This window comes from Melospiza melodia, chromosome 2 (genome assembly GCF_035770615.1).
Source record: "Melospiza melodia melodia isolate bMelMel2 chromosome 2, bMelMel2.pri, whole genome shotgun sequence".
Lineage (NCBI taxonomy): Eukaryota > Metazoa > Chordata > Aves > Passeriformes > Passerellidae > Melospiza > Melospiza melodia.
Window position 1 is genome coordinate 60729470 of NC_086195.1, and position 17760 is coordinate 60747229.

Genomic DNA, 17760 nt, shown 5'->3' on the forward strand with positions numbered 1-17760 from the left:
CCAGTGCCTGGTTCTTACAGATCCAGTCTCACATTGTTTTCCTCCATCACTGCCCTCAATAAATCTCTGCACAAAGATTGCTAAAATTCCTCCCACCTCCCTTCCACACTTCAGTGGAGACAGTTACATTATTTTTTTTTTTTTTGCATTTAAGCAATCCAATTCATTTTTAATTCAAAACACACCCTAGTTTCCACAGCTCTGTTAAAAACAGGAGCACTGTGACCTTGAAAAGGCTCAGACCTGCTGGCACCATGAAGTTCTGACCTGTACTTTGCTCTTCCTGGCTTGCTTGCTTTCTGGTGAGGAAAAGGCTCGTGGTTGGGTTTATGATCCACTCATTCCAGTGCTGATAGCTGAAGGGGAAGGAGAGGAACTGTATTTGGTTTGGAAGGCTCCTGAGGGAGACATACCTGGAGATTCAGTTCCCTGAGCTCACAGAGAAACACATGCTGGCTGGTTCCTCTGCACACAGCTGATCTGCCTGTATTTAGTTTTCCAGTCTGGAGAGCAAATATACGCACAGGTGAAAATACAGATTAGGGTAGGCTGTTTACATCTGACCTCATTCTTCTGCCCAAGAACTGGCACAGGGTGGCAATTTTTACAACTACGCCCTGACTGCAAGGAAGTTGCAGAGCCACTGAAGTGGGGCGGCTCTAATGGTCCACCTGCTCCCTTCTCCAAGACAGAGGGAGGCAGACATGCTTTGTCCAAATTCTTCCTACATTGAGATTTCCTACTGTGACCCAAGGAGGGATTGCAAGAGAAACATAAAGCACTACTGGCCCTGAAACAATTGCCAGCTGCAGCCCCAGGTCATACCATGAAAATCTGATTCCTTTCTTTGTTTCTCAGCTGATGCAGAGATTAATTCTTTCCTGTCCTTGACACTGTACTTGCTGGAGCTATCAGCAGAACAGTGAGCGTTGCTTTGTTTTATGGAGGGGACGGCAAGCAGGGTGGGTTTGCTGTCATTGTAGAGGGAATGGCACAAGGAGAATGTAAACAGTAGATGTAGGTGTACAAAAAAAGCAACCTTGTGGCAGCAGCATTGCATGGATTTCAGTAAAGCGAGACTTTGCCTGAGGAAAAGAAAAGTTCTCTACATTTTTTATTTAAAAACCCAATTAAGTTAAAATTAAATGTGAAATGATGACAATTTGCATCCAGGCCTTAAGCAATCCGCTTTAATTGAATCATGGATTGCTCTGCACAGGAGAATGACTGAGATCAAGCTTCCCATAGATGTGTCTCATGCATCTCAGTCCAACTCTGAAGCAAGAGTAGTCCCAGCTCCTCATAAAAGTGATATCACTCTCCCAACATCTTCCTGCCATGCCATCCCATTTGGAAGGCAAACAGCAGCACATGAATCACAGAACAGATAAGACTGGGAGGGACCACTGGCGACCATCTGGTCCAACCCTCTCGCTCAAGTAGGGTCCCTCAGAGCACATTCCTCGGGACTGTGTCCAGACAGCTTTAGAATATCTCCTGGTAAAGGGGCTGGCAGTCTGTCTGGGCAGCACTCAGTGCTGTACCTGGTCTGGGCCAGCACTCATGGGCTGGCTGCTGGGCCAGTGGCCATGCCTTGGAGCGGGATGCTGAGCTCAGGGAGCCTGGTGCTGAGCTCAAGGAGCCTGGTGCTGAGCTCTTGGAGCCTGGTGCTGAGCTCTGGGAGCCTGCTCCCCCTCACAGATTTCCTTCTAACCCTCTCCCCAGTGCAAACGCGGCCAACACAAACTCTTCTTCGTAGCCGTGTAGGAATTTAATATCTGTAAAATGTCTTTTCCTCTAAGAAAAAGCAGGCACATAAGAGCAGACAAATGACTGACAGCACAATCTAAGCCCCACCTTTTTTCAAAATCAGCCAGAGAAGAGAGGGGCATAAAAGCTTAAATTTTTCAGGGCAGCATGGCCATGGCAGGAGGCCTCCAACAGCGGCCAGGCTGCTGTGGTCCCTTTAGGCACTGGCTGAGGTGTATCCATTCCACAGAATCACCCAATCAATCAGTTTGGAAAAGACTTCTGTGATAATATTGAGTCCGGCCTATGACCGAACACCACCACGGCAACCAGCCCATGGCACTGAGGGCCACGCCCAGTCTTTCCTTACACACCTCCAGGGACGGAGATTCCGCCACCTCCCTGGGCAGTCCATTGCAATGTCTAAATTTCCATTCATCTCTCCCTGACCAGTTTAATAGCCAATTTAAAGTGGAGACAGCAGTCGGGGTCTCGTCTCACCGACGAGAGAGACACGGGGTGCAGTTCAGCAGCCACCCCATCCTTCTCCCTCCTCGGCCGCTGACGGAGGGGGGAAGATGACTACATCTCCCAGCATGCTGAGCGGCAGCACGGCCCGGCCAGGGGCCCGCCCTGCCCCGCCGTGCATTCTGGGAGCTGTAGTCTCGCGGGAAGGCGGGCGGGGGAGGGCGGGCGCTGCGCCTGTGCCACAGCGAGCCCGTGCCGCTGCCCCGGGGCTCCGAGCGGGCTGGCTCTGGCTCGGCCGGTTCGTCCCTTCCTCCAGCCCGCCTGGCTCAGCTCGCACCGCGAAGGGGAGGTCTGGCTCTCGGCGTCCTGATGAAGCCCAGCTAGGGGAGCACGCTGCCGCCTCAGAAAGTTGGAGGAGAAGAAGGAGGGGGAGGAGGAGAAGGTCTGCACAGCGATGTAGCCCCGAGCGTGGAACGGCAGCCCCTGGAAGGCACTTCAGCTCCTCGCCGCCCTGATCCTGGAGCATGGGCTAAAAACTATGTTCCTCTCCCGTATGGAAAATCATTGTTTCCTGCTGTTTGTGTTTGTCTTCCAAGCAATATTTATCCTGATCCTCTACCGAAGCGGACCTTCGCGTGTGTTCCGCGGGTTTGTAGAGGCGCCTCAGGTGGTGGTGGTGGATTACTCGAAGCCCCACGATGTGTACACAAACCTCAGCTTGTTCACCCGGGCTCCCAGTGAGGACACCATGCCCTACTGCTCAGCGCAGTCCCCAGTCCTGGGTAGGTATGAACCTCCAAAAACCCTGGGAAGGTGGTTTGAAAGAACCTCCTTCATAACCCTGAAGGTGTCATAAATGTAAGTTGTATCTTCTACAAACTTTGAAACAGGTGTGCCGGTGTACTTACGCTGCCAAAATTCTCTCCTGTTAACAACCCGTGTTGTTTTACTGCTTGTGCGGGGAAAAGTGTTTTACTGGCCTAAAAATTTCCAATATTGAGAGTTTGGTTACACAGATGTCAAGATTGTAGAGCAAAAGCGAAAACAGTGCATGGTGATAATATCAAGTTAGTAATGCTTTTTTGGTTTTTTTTTTTTTTGGCAGTCTTGTGTAAAGTGACCCAACAATTTAGAAACTGCATAATATTGACTTCTGACTTTAACACCTTGGTTCTTTGTCTTAAGCCTTATATCAAATCTGTAGTTCAATATAAATTGATTAAGTTGACTTGAAATCAGCTTAAGGAGGATGTATGAGGATGGCACCTTGCTCTTCATGGTGATCTTCTAGTCTATGATTGTCACACATCCTTTAGGCTTAGAAACTTCTTTGTTAGACTTAAAAATCTGGTCACAGGTTAATTTGTATTCTCAGTAGGACCAAACCAGAGCTGATCCAAGAAGCAGCATTCATCCAGCTGTTGCAGTACTAAAACAGTTGAGAAATTTTAAGTCAGTACAAAGTCAAACCAGGTGTATAAAGCAGGTGTGTTTCCAGTAAAGTGGTGGTGCTGCTCAGGCAGTAGTGAATCCCTTTGACTCAGCCAGCCATGAATGGATTCAGTTCCATCAGCATGCACTTACAGCTGGTTTGGGCCATCACCTTCTTAGAGTACCATGTGGTAAGTTACTCTTGTCAGCTTTTTCCATACTACACAGGTTTCTGCATGTCTAAATGTTGTCTACACCTAGCCCTTAGCCTTGGACTGCTGTTCTAGGAAAGCTGATCACTGCACATGGAGTCCATTAGGAGCAAATGGTTGACCTTGGTTCACGTGGAAGCTCTGTGGGAAGCCAGTGCTTTTATGTCAGGTTGCTTACTTAGGTTGGAGAGCTCTGCTGGGACCCTTTGGATGAGCCTGCTCAGGCTGCAACTTTTGTAATGGTGCTTGTTCTTTTGAGATGTTTTCTTCCTTCCCCTGTTGCTTGCAGTTAAACTAAGTACACACGGTGTGTATGATGAAAGTGTAAGATAGCTTTGGGTGTGTGTTTCAGCATTTCCCATAGAAATGGCTCTACCAACTCCTGAAATCCTGGTAGCACAGAGCCTTTTTGCACAGGTGCTGGTGTCGTGGTCTCAGTGCACTGCAGCCCATTCAGTTCTGGGGAGCTACAATTCCTTTTTTCAGGCTGAATTGTTTTATTTGAAAAAGCACAGCAGAAATGTGACTGCACCTAGTTTGTGTCCACTACTGATGAAAATCCTCTCTCCTAAAGAGTCAAATGAGACAGCTTTAGTGTCAAAAAGAAAGAACCAAACAATTCTGCAGCTTGCCTGCAAACCATCAGATAAGTAAAAGCAGTGGCATGTATGGAGGAGGCGGACACAGAGTAAAATTACACTAATCTGTGCTCTTAGAGCTGGGAAATCTTTTGAAGAACTCCTCCTCTGCCCATCACTGAGAGTGCTGAGAGCAGGGCATGGTCCTGGAGGCGGTACTTCAGAGCTAAAATGGAAACATGATGTTAGTCACAGACAGAAACAAACAGCAAGCTGTCTGGGAGGAAAAAAAGCCAACCATGAGCAAAGTAACTGTGTAAGCTTTGCTGTATGAAAATACTGAGCTGAGCATATGAACCATTGTTGAAGTGAAACACAAGTAATTTGGAGCACTGATACAAATTCAGCTTCAGAAAAATGAGGTCTCTGCTACTGCTTAACTTTTACTCAGTGGTATTTCCCTGGAAATATAGGATGTAAATTACTGCTTCTGTCACTGCATGCCAGCCTCTTCTGGGTGTTTTGCTTTTTTCTTAGCTGAGAAGCATGCTGTTTGTGAGGGAGTTGTCCCTTGTTTTATATGTGATGGGCACATATGAATTGAGATAAATACTTTATAAATGTCTTGAATAGTTGTTGCCATCATCTCTCACGAGACTGATGTTTCTTGGAAGCATTATATTGCAGAGAGCAATGCCTTTTAATATTAATTTCATAAACTCTATTAAATGAGATTTCAAATCAATTCTTGAGGACTCAGCCTCCTGCTCAGAGCTGGTAATAAGTCACAGTGCCCACTCTAAAGTGTGTTAAAGTACCTGGAAGGATGCCAAATGGCTTAAATGGTTTCTGCATCAGGGCTTTTATGAAGTGCAGCACTTTTTCCATTTATATATGTAGTAGATCATTTTGATAACTGTGTGAATGTTAATCAGCTTGCAGCTCATCTGTCTGTTTCCTGTCTCCTGAATCTGCAGCAACTTGGTTCTTCCAGGGCTGTGAAGTAAGAATTGAAGTGTAATTGCTAATCATCTCTGCCTTGGAGGAACTAGACTCCTGCTGACTAGTGGTGCTTTTAAACACCTAGTGGTGTCCACTGAACATTTTGTGACCAAGAACTTGAAAAGCATTGCAGGTATTCAGTGTCTTCACTAATATAGTGAATAAATTACTTGAGTTCCCTCAGAAGTTAAAGTTTCTACACAAATCACCCATTGCCTGTTTCTTCCTCCTCTGTTTTTAGAAAAAGTGAAGTGCTTATATGCCAGGGTTATACTTCGTTAAACATAACTAAATAGCTTTTAAATTCAAAATCTGACTTTCTCACATTGCATGCAAGTTACCTTGCTTCAGTTCATCTTTTCCACTCACAAAGAAAAAGTTTGGTGCTAGAAGATTTGGCTGTATTGTATTATTTCTGGTTTGGTTTAAAGGGGTACCTTCCTTCATGCATGGCACGTGCTGAATAAGTTGGTGTGGCCCTCGAGGACTTTAACAGTTGAAAGTTCTGTCTGTAAGTTTGCTGTTTATAATTTGCTCATGCTATGGAAGGATTTTTTCCAAGCCCTTCTTATAGTAGTTACTGCCTTTCACTCCCATCTTTCATAACCTTTTCATGAGCAGGACCATCTGTTGTATTAAGTAGCTCCTGCTATGTTTTCTAATGCTGCCAGAGTTTCTTCTCTTGGATTGAAAGAGAAATAAAGAAGTGGCAGTGCTAATGCTGAGATTTATTTTCGGGTGCCATTGAGGCAGCCTTGTATTCTATCATTAGAAACTGATGCTTAAATGAAAGCTGTTGGTCTGATTTTTTATTTTTTCCCTAAGCACTGGTAGAATTACAGAAATATGACTCTGTTAATGTAGTGTGTGGTGCTGCAGTATCTGAGTGCAGCATTCACCCATGCTACTGTTCCTGTCTGTTCATCTTGTGTAAGTTCTGGTTATTCTCATTGGGCTTGGTGGTTACAGCTGCAAACTCTGAGTTCAGAAGTCCTGGAGTTCCTTTCCTAAGGTGGGATAGATATGGCCAAGGTCCATAGGTCCCCTCACAGGGAAATGTGTTGTCTAGGGAGTGAAGCAAGCAGGGAGTGTGCTGTCAGTGGCACTAGCTAACACAGAGAGAGAATTGTGAGACCTAACTGTACACTGAAGTTTCATATTCATTAAACACCCTCTGTGTGATGGTACAGGCACAGAAACATCTTTGGAACCATGACAAAATTGGCCATGGAAAAATTGCTTGGACACTTCAGGGTGTTGATTCTGTACCCTGCCTCAACAGGGATCCTGTCCTTCCTAGTATGTGTAAGATGGTTTTTTCCTCCTTTTCCAAGGCTGTGCTTTGGCAGTTTTATTTATCCCTCTTTGGTCCAGCCTGCAAGTGCTCTGTTCACATTTGGGAATTAATTGGATTAGATTGCATTAGCCTTTTGTTAGTTGGACAGCAGGGAGACATGAGAGCCGGAATGTAGCTTGTAGCCAAGGAGTGTAGGGCAGCCAGAGGTTTTGGGGATGTAAGTCACACTCTTTTTTTTTTTTTATTCCTTCCCTTGGCATATTCCAGATTGAGTTTCTGAGCTGATTTTTTTGAGGTCTGGAGCCAGGCAGCATAGGAGAACAGAGTATCTTGAAAAACCTGGAAAATGCTTGGGTATGGAAGGAGAGAACAGGAGTGAAGCTATTCACATTGTCCTGCTCATGCCTTTACATTCAAATTAAGGTCTTATTTTTTCTGGGATTTGAAGATTGTTGCTGCAGAATCTTATTCTGCAATACAGAGTCCCAGTTGTTTTACAGAAAACAAAACCTTGCCTTTGTGGGAGAATAAAAGGGATTAATTCCCTTTCTTATTTTTTCTTTAGAGCAATGATCTATAGTTGAAATCCCTGAATACTTCTTTAGCAAGCTCCAGTTGTCATCAAATCAGTGGTTAATGGTGCTTTAGGTTGAAAGATCTGATAATCAGGGAGTCCATTAATCTAAACAGCAACATAAACTACAGGTTGATAACATTGTTGGACTGAAAGATGGGAGTCTTAAGGGTGGAAAGGGAAGCTGCCTGCACAGAGGTAGAAGATAACCTCATGAAATGTTCACTGTAAATGTGACCTAGGTTCTCAGCCCTCACAATGATTCTCTGAAGAACCGCTCTTCTGTTTTGGGTACAAATATATGGCAGTGTACTCTGCTTTCCTGCTGCGGGTAATGCAGTGAAAATCAAATTCTCCTGTATTTTAAGTAGTTGGAGAAGGACTGAAAAGTGATGTTTAAGAGTCAGCTATTGCAAAATCTTGCTGACAAGCAGAAGTCAGGCTTTCTTTTTAAAAACAAACCGACCAACAGAAACCAATGAAAACCCACACAGTAAGATTCAGACCAGACATTTTTGACAGCATGAGAAATGGGATGAGTGGCTCTTCAGACTGACCTTCAGGAAATGCCATTTGTGTGTTCCTTGAGGGAGGAAAGGAGACACTTATCAAATACAGGTTTGCCCATCAGAAATGTGAGGTGTACCAGCTTCCTCATAGTAGCAAAATGTTCCCTGGTTCAGAATGGACACTTTGAATTTTAGGGCAAATTTACTCATTAAGCATGTTACTGCTCTAAAAATCCTGCAACCAACCCAAAACCAATGAACCAAGCAAACCCCAAAAACCCAAACCCCCAAAACCAGTGGAGGGATGTTGCTTCTTTCTGTGTCAGTTAAACAGGATGTGGATGTGGGCAGGCTCAATTTTTTTGTTTGTTTTTGTTAGAATTGTAGCAGAGATTTGAATGTCGGATGGACTGAAGGAAGCATATTCTGGACTCACTTGCTTATTTAGTCATAAAACACACCTGTACCTTCTCCTGCTGAAATGAAAGCTCCTAAACACTAGGCCTAAATGTTTGCTTTCTCTCTCCCATGCTTCATTATCAGAAGGTTTTTGAGAGAATTATTTATTTCAGTGGTTTAAGAGGGAGTCTCACTTAGAAGATACTAAAACCTTGATTTAGGACAGCCATAGTGTTAATTATCAGCTTGGAAAGAAAAGAAAATCTTGTTTATAGCTATTAAAAAAAAAAAAAAAAAAAACCACCACCAGCTACAAACTTGCCTTGCACACTTTTGGCGAAAAAAAGATTTTGCCTTTGGTAACATGGCCTGCAAAGAATTTTTTAATAGAACTGTCATTTGAAATCGCCAGCTTCTAATTATGATTTGGGTGAAAGTTTTTTCCTAGTTCGTTTAAGCATTGGATGGTAATCTTGTTCTGCATCTGTGTATTATTTTCTTAAAAGTTCACAGTTGTAGAAAACCATTAAGACACACTGATTTCTATATAAATACAAGTTTTCTGCTGCTTCTGGAAGCTTTTCTCACAACCCAGGAGTACAGGCATTTAGATAATTGTAGAATTTGTTTATTTATACTGTAACAATGAGGCTTGTGTTAAAATGGGCATTGACACTTTATATGGATTCTTTTTCACTTATGACTTGTCAGTATTTTTCCATCTGAAGAATGGAAGAATTCATGTAAAAATGCAGATTTTTTTATAATTAGGCAATAGCTCTTGAAGATATCCAGTATATTTTGTATTTTAAAAAGAGGTGCTGAGTAGAACAACAACCATGTATAGTTTCTTTTGCTATCCTGTGCCTGTTCCTGAAAATATAATATCTTTATTCTTTCTCAGGTCTGTCATCTGCTTCTCCCAGATTTTGAAGTACTGCCTGCTTATCAAAGTGTATAAAATGAAATAATATAGCAAATTCAGCTATTGTGGCATGTGATTGTAACATCAAATTGAACTTGAAATGCTTTTAAAGGTAGAACTGACATTTTCTAAGCATTTCTATTCATCCAGGCTTCAAACTGTTTCTCCCCTGACCTGCTGAATATCCACTTGCACATCTTTGTCCCTGAATCTCTTCTGAAAGAGGCCTAGAGAAATTTTCCAAATGGGTAGCAAAAGCAGATGTGTCTGTTCATCTTGAATAATTTTCAGCGCTGTTTCTTTCAGCGAATCCGCTTACTCAAGGATCTCATCTAAGCAGCACCGGGCTGTAGCAGGCAGGCAGTCCCAGGGAGCAGCAGCTGTGCCGCAGCCCGGTGGGGCTTGCTGGCCGTGCCTGGGCTCGGCATGCCTGGCAGGTGGTGTGTGTGTGTGTCCCCTGGTGCTGAGCTGGCCAGCAGGCAGCAGTGAAATTCATCCCTGAGCCACACCTGCGTGGGTGTTGTTAACTCTCCTCTGGTGGGGCTGCTGTCTGAAGGAGCAAACATGGGTAGCTGATGTCATAGGTCTGAAAAAAGATAGATCACTGATGTTTCTCCTGCTGATTCTTTTTTCTGTCTCTCCTTACAGTTGGTCCATTAACCATCACCTTCAAGGTGCTCCCTAGTGAAAGGATGATCATAAAAAGAAATCCTTTTGTTCAGTCTGGTGGCCACTACAGGCCACCTCACTGCTTTGCCCGCTACAAATCCGCCATCCTCGTGGCCTACAGGAACCAGGAGAAGAAACTCCGCCACCTTCTCTACTACATCCATCCCTTCCTGCAGCGCCAGCAGCTCAGCTACACCATCTACCTGATCCAGCAGGTAAATCCAAGTCTAATGTGCCTGCTGGGAGCTCAGCCACACCACTTAAGGGCTGGGTTCTGAAGAAGAAATGTGACTCTTGTGATGTGGAAATGGTGTTTTATGCATGGGCTGGGAGGAGGTCAGATAGCTGTCCTGCCTCCATGGCTCCTAGTGATTGAAATAATGTACCTCTTGTCAAGATCATCCTTCTGCTATTATTTGGTTCTGTTGTGGTTTTGTTGTGGTTTTTTTTTTTTTTTCCTGGGGGTATAAATTTGTCACTAAGTGGTTGTGCTGGTTTGAAAGTAAACCAGCAGGAGTAATGAACTGCCAGGCAATCACCTTGAGAAAGATTTCAGATCGGAATTACAACTTAATAGAAAGATTACAATAAATGCATTAATACAAAAACACTGGCTTTAAGTGACAGCCTGTCCCCCTGTTGGTCAGGATGGTGGTCACAGCCTGATTAAGTGATGGCTGCAGTGTTGAAAACGGTGGTCCTATGGAAGGTCTGGTCCTCCTCTGGGTCCCTTGAGCAGTGATGGTGTCCCAAGTCCCCAAATAGAGATGATATGTGGTCAGGTTCAGGTGGTACCTCCCAGGGCAGGGAGTTTCACAATGGAATGATGTAGTCCTATGAGGGACAGAATATTTTTGGGGTCCTTGGTGGTTGTTGCCAGGTGTTCTGCTGGTGCCATTGAGTTCATGATGGCCCCTTAGTGGAGACCCTTCAGGATGGGTGGGACTGCTGCTTTACCGGAGGGAGGTACCACAGCTGAGTGTGAAGAGAAGGAAACACTACCCTGCCTCACAGGGCTGCCTCTTTTTTCCTTATGTAACACCCAGCTGTATCCTGAGGGGTGGCTGTGCACTGGGCAGCTGCTGCAACCGACCCTTCTTTAAGAGTTTGTCTGAAAATGATGTAGAGGAAAGTAGAGTTTGGTTACACCCCACAGCTTTCCTTTTGTAACCCAGCGCAGTTGTAACTTTTGTTTTCCTCTTTCTGAGATTTCCATGTGGTTTGTCTGTAGCTTCAGTGTGACTGCTGAGCAGAATTGGAGACTGAATGCTGGAGTGAAGCTGGATATTTTTAGTCTATGTCACATACAAACATGTGGCTTGGCAGGGCAGTCTGTGCAGGTCAAGCAGCCTTTCGTACCTGACATGGACTGGTGTTGCAAAAGATCAGTGGCAAGGGAGCAAGTTTTGGATTCATCAGTTAAAACCAATAGTTTATTGGGAGGGCAAAGAAGCTTTTTGTTTGACCAAGATCTTTTTCTGATTTATAAGTTTTAGTAAACAGTAGTCAGGGCAAAAGTGTTGCTGTACAACTGTTTACCTGAGGAATGGCTTATGGATGGATCTCTTGAGAGGTGCCAACAGTGCAAGGCCCCTGACACAGCAAAGCTGACAATTGTTGAGAATGTTGTGGAGAGGGTGGGTGACATTTTCAAAGCTGGGAGCATAGAATTTGCAGCCAGTATTGATTCATTCATTTGAATAAGGCTTTTTGACTAAAACAAATTTTAACTGAGCTATCTTACAACATCTGTGTTGTTTTGGTGAAGAAATGTAGGTTTTCTTTTCCAGGTAGGGACTGGTTCATTTAACCGAGCAAAGCTGCTCAATGTTGGTGTCCGGGAGGCCATGAAGGATGAAGAGTGGGACTGCCTTGTCCTGCATGACATTGACCTGGTGCCTGAGAATGATTATAACCTGTACATTTGTGATGAATATTATCCCAAGCACATGGCCAGTGCCATAGATAAGTTTCAGTACACGTAAGTGCCTCCATTTGCTTTCTGTGGATATATTCCAGTTGCTTCACTTCCGGTTAGAAAGTATGGGAAAGGGTGGGAACAGTGAAAGACACAAACTTAATGAGGTTTTCTGTGTGTTAGTTTTGCAGCAGTTACTTCCTAGAAAGGGATATTTTTGACCCAAGCATGCAATCTTGAATGTTTCCGTGCCTGTAGTTCCCTGTTCCACAGTTAGCTCAGCTTGGCAAATGACTGGCAGGTTTCTGTTTGACTTTCCTTTAAGAAAAAAAGTATAAGGTGGGAATATTGGATCAGGTGGAATATGATGTGCTAGGATACAGGTACTTTAAACTGATCCAAGATACAAACTTTGAAACCAGCTTTACTTTGGTCAATTTTGGGGGAACGTGGTGAGAAACATTGAGGGGAATGGAACATGATGGGAATTACACTGGGTTTACTGTTTTGGGGTTTGGCATTGTCATGAGAGTGCCTGCAAGTATGCAATTAATGTATGTGTGACTTGGATCACACTGTTAGTTGTGGAGGACAGGCATTACCTTCAATAGTGAACTCTGGTTTTTGGTGGTTGGGTTTTTTTGGAGGGTGGTGTTTGTTTGCCTGTTTGTTTTCTCTTTTAGTCTGCCATACAAGTCCTTTTTTGGGGGCGTGTCTGCTCTGACTCCAGAACATTACATGAAGATGAATGGGTTTCCCAACACCTACTGGGGCGATGGTGGTGAAAATGATGACATTGCTACAAGGTACCAGTGCACAGGACAGGTTGAAGTGGATCTACGCTGGCAAGTGAAGCATAACAGCACCCTAGGAAAGGAACCAACCACATTGTTCCTTAGTGTGCTTGCAGTACCATTATAATCCCAAATGCTGTTGCTATTGGGAATGCTTTATGTCAGGAAATGGTCAGAACCTATGAATCCAATCACTATGTGCTGGGAAAATGAAGCTTTCTCATTTCTGGGGAGCAGAATGTTATTTCACATCCTTGTGCCTTCAGTGCAAGGGGTTATAACCACTTGTAGTTGACAAGTGCCTCCACTGATGTTGACAGCCCCAAGGGAGGGAAGGAATCTGCAAGCTTGAGGAATAAGAAGGTGCTTAACTAATTCTCAGACAGTTGGGAATTTAAGTTAAGTGCATTTAGGCTGCTCCAAGTGTTACCTAATCACTGACACTTGGGATTAAGGAGCACAAGGAATTCTATCTTTTGTCTGCAGTGCTGGGTGATGGAGGAGCCTGTGTACCAGCGTGAGTCAGTGACAGCAAGAGTTGATGGTTTTTCTTGTACTTTGGTTGCCTTGGCAGCAGCATTCTATAGATGAGTTTAGTTCCAGGTGCTCTGCCTAATGTGAATTCTTCAAATACAGAATCATGGCTGCAGCTTCTTTATTCAGCTTTGGAATTGCACTGTGCACCTTCCTGTGCACCATCCAGCACTGAGGCAGGCTCATGGGGAGTTTATAAAACTAAAATGACCATGGAAGCCTTTGTTATTTTTGTCTTGCGTAACGTGACAAGTTACAGGGTTTTTTTCAAAGCAGCATTCATCTGGGAATTGAAAGCCAGATTTTCTAATATAGAATTCCTCCTTTGCCTTTCAGAGAAAGCCAACTAAAAGGTTGTATGGTTGTTTAGAGAGTCAGCATTTATGAAAGGAATAGAATGCCAGGAAAATAGATCTTTATATCAAGTACTACAATGCTGGGTCTATTCAGCTGCTCTTAGTATAGCTTAGGCATCTAATTTGGTTTTTGGTACCCAGGGTAGAGTCATGCCAGTTATGCATAGGAGTGCACTTCTTTGAAGAGAATCCTGGAAGGCAAGTGAATTCTATAGTTCCCAGAATAGCCCTTCCTGGAAGGGAATTAGAGCCTATGTTTTCAGAGAAAACTTACACTAATGATTAGCAATGTTTTGGCCCAGAGATACATGGGGGCTGTGGACAATGCCTGTTAATGATTTATTCACATTCTGAAGTCTCAGCCTGCAGAAGTTAGGAATGAGCTGGCTGTTCTTCAGTGACCAGCTGCGATCTGGATTTTGGGAGTAGCTAAAGCACTTCTTACCATGTATCAAAAAAATAATGCATCTTTTTTTTTTTGACATTTCAGTGTCCAGTTTTCAAAAATTCTGTGCAAAGATGATTTTTTTTTTCTGGGATGTTGCTTATTAAAAAGCAGATTTAATGAAAAAAAACTGCCAGCTGCTCTTATAGTTGCCAGACTGCAGTACTCTCTAGTACAAGTTGTAGCAAATACCAGAAGAAAACACTATTCTAATTGGAGCCACTCATGTGTTAACATTTTCAACTACAGGAAGGTCTCTTGGACTCTTCTTACCAGTAAATGAATGTATTAACAATTCAGTTTTAGTCTTATTTGCAATGCAAAAAACTGTGACAGCAAAGCTAGTTTAGTGTTCTTGCTTTTTTGTCTCTTTATGGTTGAATGTGCCATAAGCTTATGTTCAGAAAAAAAGAAACTGTCTAAAACTCCATGTGAAATAATGGAACTATAACACTGTCAGTGAAGTGTTATAATCATCTGGTGGCTCTAGCCTGACAAATATTTTCAATTCTGTGGCCTTTCAGCTTCATAACATTCCTGCTGTATCAGATCCCAATGGAACGCAGTCAAATGCTGCAAACATGCCAGTTAGATAACCTCAACTGAGCAAACATTCATTCTTACATTCACAGGAATTTTCTCTGCCTGAGGGCTGTCCTGTGATAACAGAGGTGTGGTAGCACTAGTGGAAGGCACTTTTTATTGGCATAGTAACATAGGTGCTATCAGCAGTGGGCTGTGAGTTGCTTGAAAGTCACCCAGAATGCTGGGCTTAGAAGCTCTGCTCTGGAATTCTGAGCCTTCAGTTCCTCTTCTCTTATCTAACTGTACTGCAGCTGAGTTTACATGTTTGTCTGGTGCCTGTATTTATCCCTAATCTTTTATGAACCAGTCTAATCAGGCCATCTGAATGAATGGCACTTCTCAAAGAAGAGAGGCTTAATCTGATTTTGAAACTCAGGACTGGCTTCCTTTCAGAAACTGCAAGTTGGAGGTCTTTTTCTTTTTTTTCTTTTCCCTTAAAGTTTAGGTGATGGACCTCTAGGCAGCAAAAGCTGCACTCTTAGGAGGAAGTGGAATAATGCTCATTTTTCAGAGTCAGGGGAACTGCTCTTGAATGCTCTGTATGCTGATGTTCATTCCCTGCTTGCTCTAATCCCCTTGTGCCATGTCAAAGTGCACTGCAGCTGGGAGCTTTCTAGCCCAAGCCTGGCCTAGAGCCCGCTAGAGAAGGTCATGTGGCCCTGTGCTGCTTCTGCACTTTGTTTTTATTGCATTAGCACTGAAAATCATCTCTGACCATAAGCCTGGAAGTGACATCTCTATGCCCAAGCAAACACTTTTGTATGTTGTTTTACAGGATTCACTTGGCAGGAATGAAAATAGTCCGGACATCCCCTCACATTGGCCGCTACCGAGTGATGGACTACAAGGAAGAGACAGAGATCCCAGATCCTTGGAGGAGGTACCTGGTGGGGCTGGGGACTGCTCTGGGCCTTGGGACAGCTTGGCTCTTGCTGTCACCTTCCCCAGCACGGGCTGCATATGCCTCATGTCACTGCTGCTTTTTCTGCTTTAGGAAGGCTATTTAAAAGCAGCCCCCAGTCAGTTTCAACTGAATCATTCAGCTCCTGTCTTCACACTTGAAGGGTTTCTCCTAGTTTCCTGCCTTTTCTTCCTATTGTGAAGGACAGATGCCAGCTAGGAAGCTAACACTAGGTTTAAACATGAAATTATATAGGGAGTAAAACTTAAAGGAAAAAATATTGCCGGTCTTATAAATAGGGAGATTTCAGTTTGAAGGGGCACTGTGTTACAAGTTCCCAATATTAAAAGCTTGCCGTTCAGTCTGTGTGGAGTTACAACGTGCCATTAAAATAGTGGAAAGCAATATTCTAGTTTGAAGACATGAGAAAGGTGCTATGAGAGACTTTATCAAAGACTGTTTTATATAGAAGAGCTGGAGGAGGGTGTTGGGTCAAGTGTGGTGGAGGCTCCTCATACCAGCAGTGCAGATCTCTCTGTATCATCTCAAAACTCAGGTTTCCATAACAACCCTGTCAAAAACCTACCTACAGCAGCCTATGTACACCGTGGCTGCAAACTTCTGCCTTGCACTCCCAGGTCTCTCTAGGCTGCTGACAGCTCCTTGGTTTTTGGAGACTCTAGCTGCCACCTCACTGGTCTCCCTCTATGATCAGGGTCCAGTCTGAATTGTCCTCCTTTGGAATACTCAGTGTGAACTTACTCTAATCTGTTCAGTCTGTACCATGGGAAGAATTGTCTCAGGGCTTTTCTGCCCTCTGGAAGACTCTTTCTTCTGCAGCTTCAGCTGCCAATGTTACCTTCTTTCTTCTAACTGCAGGTCTTCTTTCTCCCTCAGGCCTCCTTCCCAACACAACACCAGAAAAACATGGAAAGCTGATGGAATGAATACATTACAGTTCAGGCTCCTTTCCAGGACTAAGCATCCTCTTTATACCAAGATCACTGTGGACATTGGATATGTTCCCCCATTCTCTTAAGGGACTGAAAACAAAAGCAGAGGTTGGGTGCCACATGGGCATTCAGCCAATCTCTCCCATTTTCCTGTGGCGTCTGCCCCACCTGAGATTAACCCTTTTGCCTTTCCCTTTTCTTCAAACTGTTTCAGATTTAGAAGAGGCTCCAGGAACAGGATATGACAGCTACTAAACAGTCTGTGGCTTACTGTAAAAATAGTCCAAGTCACTGTAAAACTGACCCCTGAGCCATGTCTGTGACAGTAAGCAAATCCAAGCTTTCTGGAACCTTTGTTCAGTAGCTGGACAGCTCTGTCCTGCTTTGTACTTAAGTGTTAATTGGGATGCAAGCCATTCTGTCAGATTGGCCTCTGACAGGTTGTATTTTGAGAAGGTGTTGAAGCCATTTACTGTTCTATAAATATCTTTTGTAAATTTGAGTATAAATGGAGTTATGTGTTTGGCTGAACAGTTTTATAGAATACTGAATGAGAGTGTAATAAAAGAGAAAGTTGCCCTGAAACCAGGCAAACCAGAGTTTAAATCCCTGATTTTTTTTTTCTGACCTGAACCACAACTGTTGAAATTGTTTTATTGTAGCTGCAAGTAATGCAGACTGAGTGGGACCTGAGGCTGTCACCTAAGTTTAACCTCCTGCTCAGAGCAGGGAAATTAATCTACTGCTACAGCTGTTGCTCAGACATTAGGTATCACTGAATGCTGAGCTGTCTTCAATATAAAATACTGGTGAGAAATTAAATATTAGTTTTTCCTTGAGGTCAAACATGTCAACAGTGGAGCTGTGACCCTGCAGGAAAGCATTTGTACTTACCTGACTGTGAGACTGACACAGTCAGCCCAAACCCTTGCCCTTGCTGTAAACTTACTTTCTCTGCCAACTGAGTCTGTAGCACTGCCTGCCAGGTCCAGTTATTTTGAGAGTGTGACACAGGGTATTTTGGCTTGTTCCTTGAAGACACAAAAACTCCTTCATCACTGAAAAGCTGCATCCATGCCACTGTACTTACAAACATCTAGTTTCACTCTTCTCCACAATTGGAATAATGTCCTAAAAGAAACTCTCCCAACCCTGCCTTCACATCAACATGTAAAGACAGTTAAATACAATGCAGTAGGTCCAGTGCTCTAATCAAGACTTCTGCTCAAATCCAGCAGCACAGTGGAACAGCTGGTTACTTAAGCAAGACTCACAGATGACGATGGCCTGGGTCACACTCTGCTAACAGTGTGGCCCAAAGCATTAAAATGAGTGGAGTGGAATTTCTCCCCCTCCAACAGAGCTGGCTACTGCCTTTCCTTCCCCATCCCTGCAGAGTAACAGGGATCCTGCTGCAGAATGAGACTGATCACTGCCACAGGACATGTCCCCCTCAGCAGG

At 43.8% G+C, this 17760-nt stretch overlaps 1 protein-coding gene across 1 annotated transcript; it reads left to right on the plus strand.

Moving 5' to 3' along the window:
• The first annotated feature begins 2480 nt into the window (after window positions 1–2480).
• On the plus strand, window positions 2481–16905 carry LOC134414166 (beta-1,4-galactosyltransferase 3-like). The gene is made up of 6 exons (XM_063148371.1): window positions 2481–2999; window positions 9793–10028; window positions 11604–11794; window positions 12415–12537; window positions 15221–15325; window positions 16244–16905. Exons 1-6 carry the CDS (start codon window positions 2756–2758, stop codon window positions 16383–16385), a joined length of 1041 nt encoding a protein of 346 aa, XP_063004441.1. The 5' UTR covers window positions 2481–2755; the 3' UTR covers window positions 16386–16905.
• Window positions 16906–17760: the final 855 nt, after the last annotated feature.

Coding starts and splice junctions, on each gene's coding strand:
- LOC134414166 (XM_063148371.1), top strand. CDS start 2,756: ATGTTCCTCTCCCGTATGGAAAATCATTGTTTCCTGCTGTTTGTGTTT. Junction 12,538..15,220: donor AATGATGACATTGCTACAAG/GTACCAGTGCAC, acceptor GTTGTTTTACAG/GATTCACTTGGCAGGAATGA. Junction 15,326..16,243: donor ATCCCAGATCCTTGGAGGAG/GTACCTGGTGGG, acceptor TTTCTCCCTCAG/GCCTCCTTCCCAACACAACA.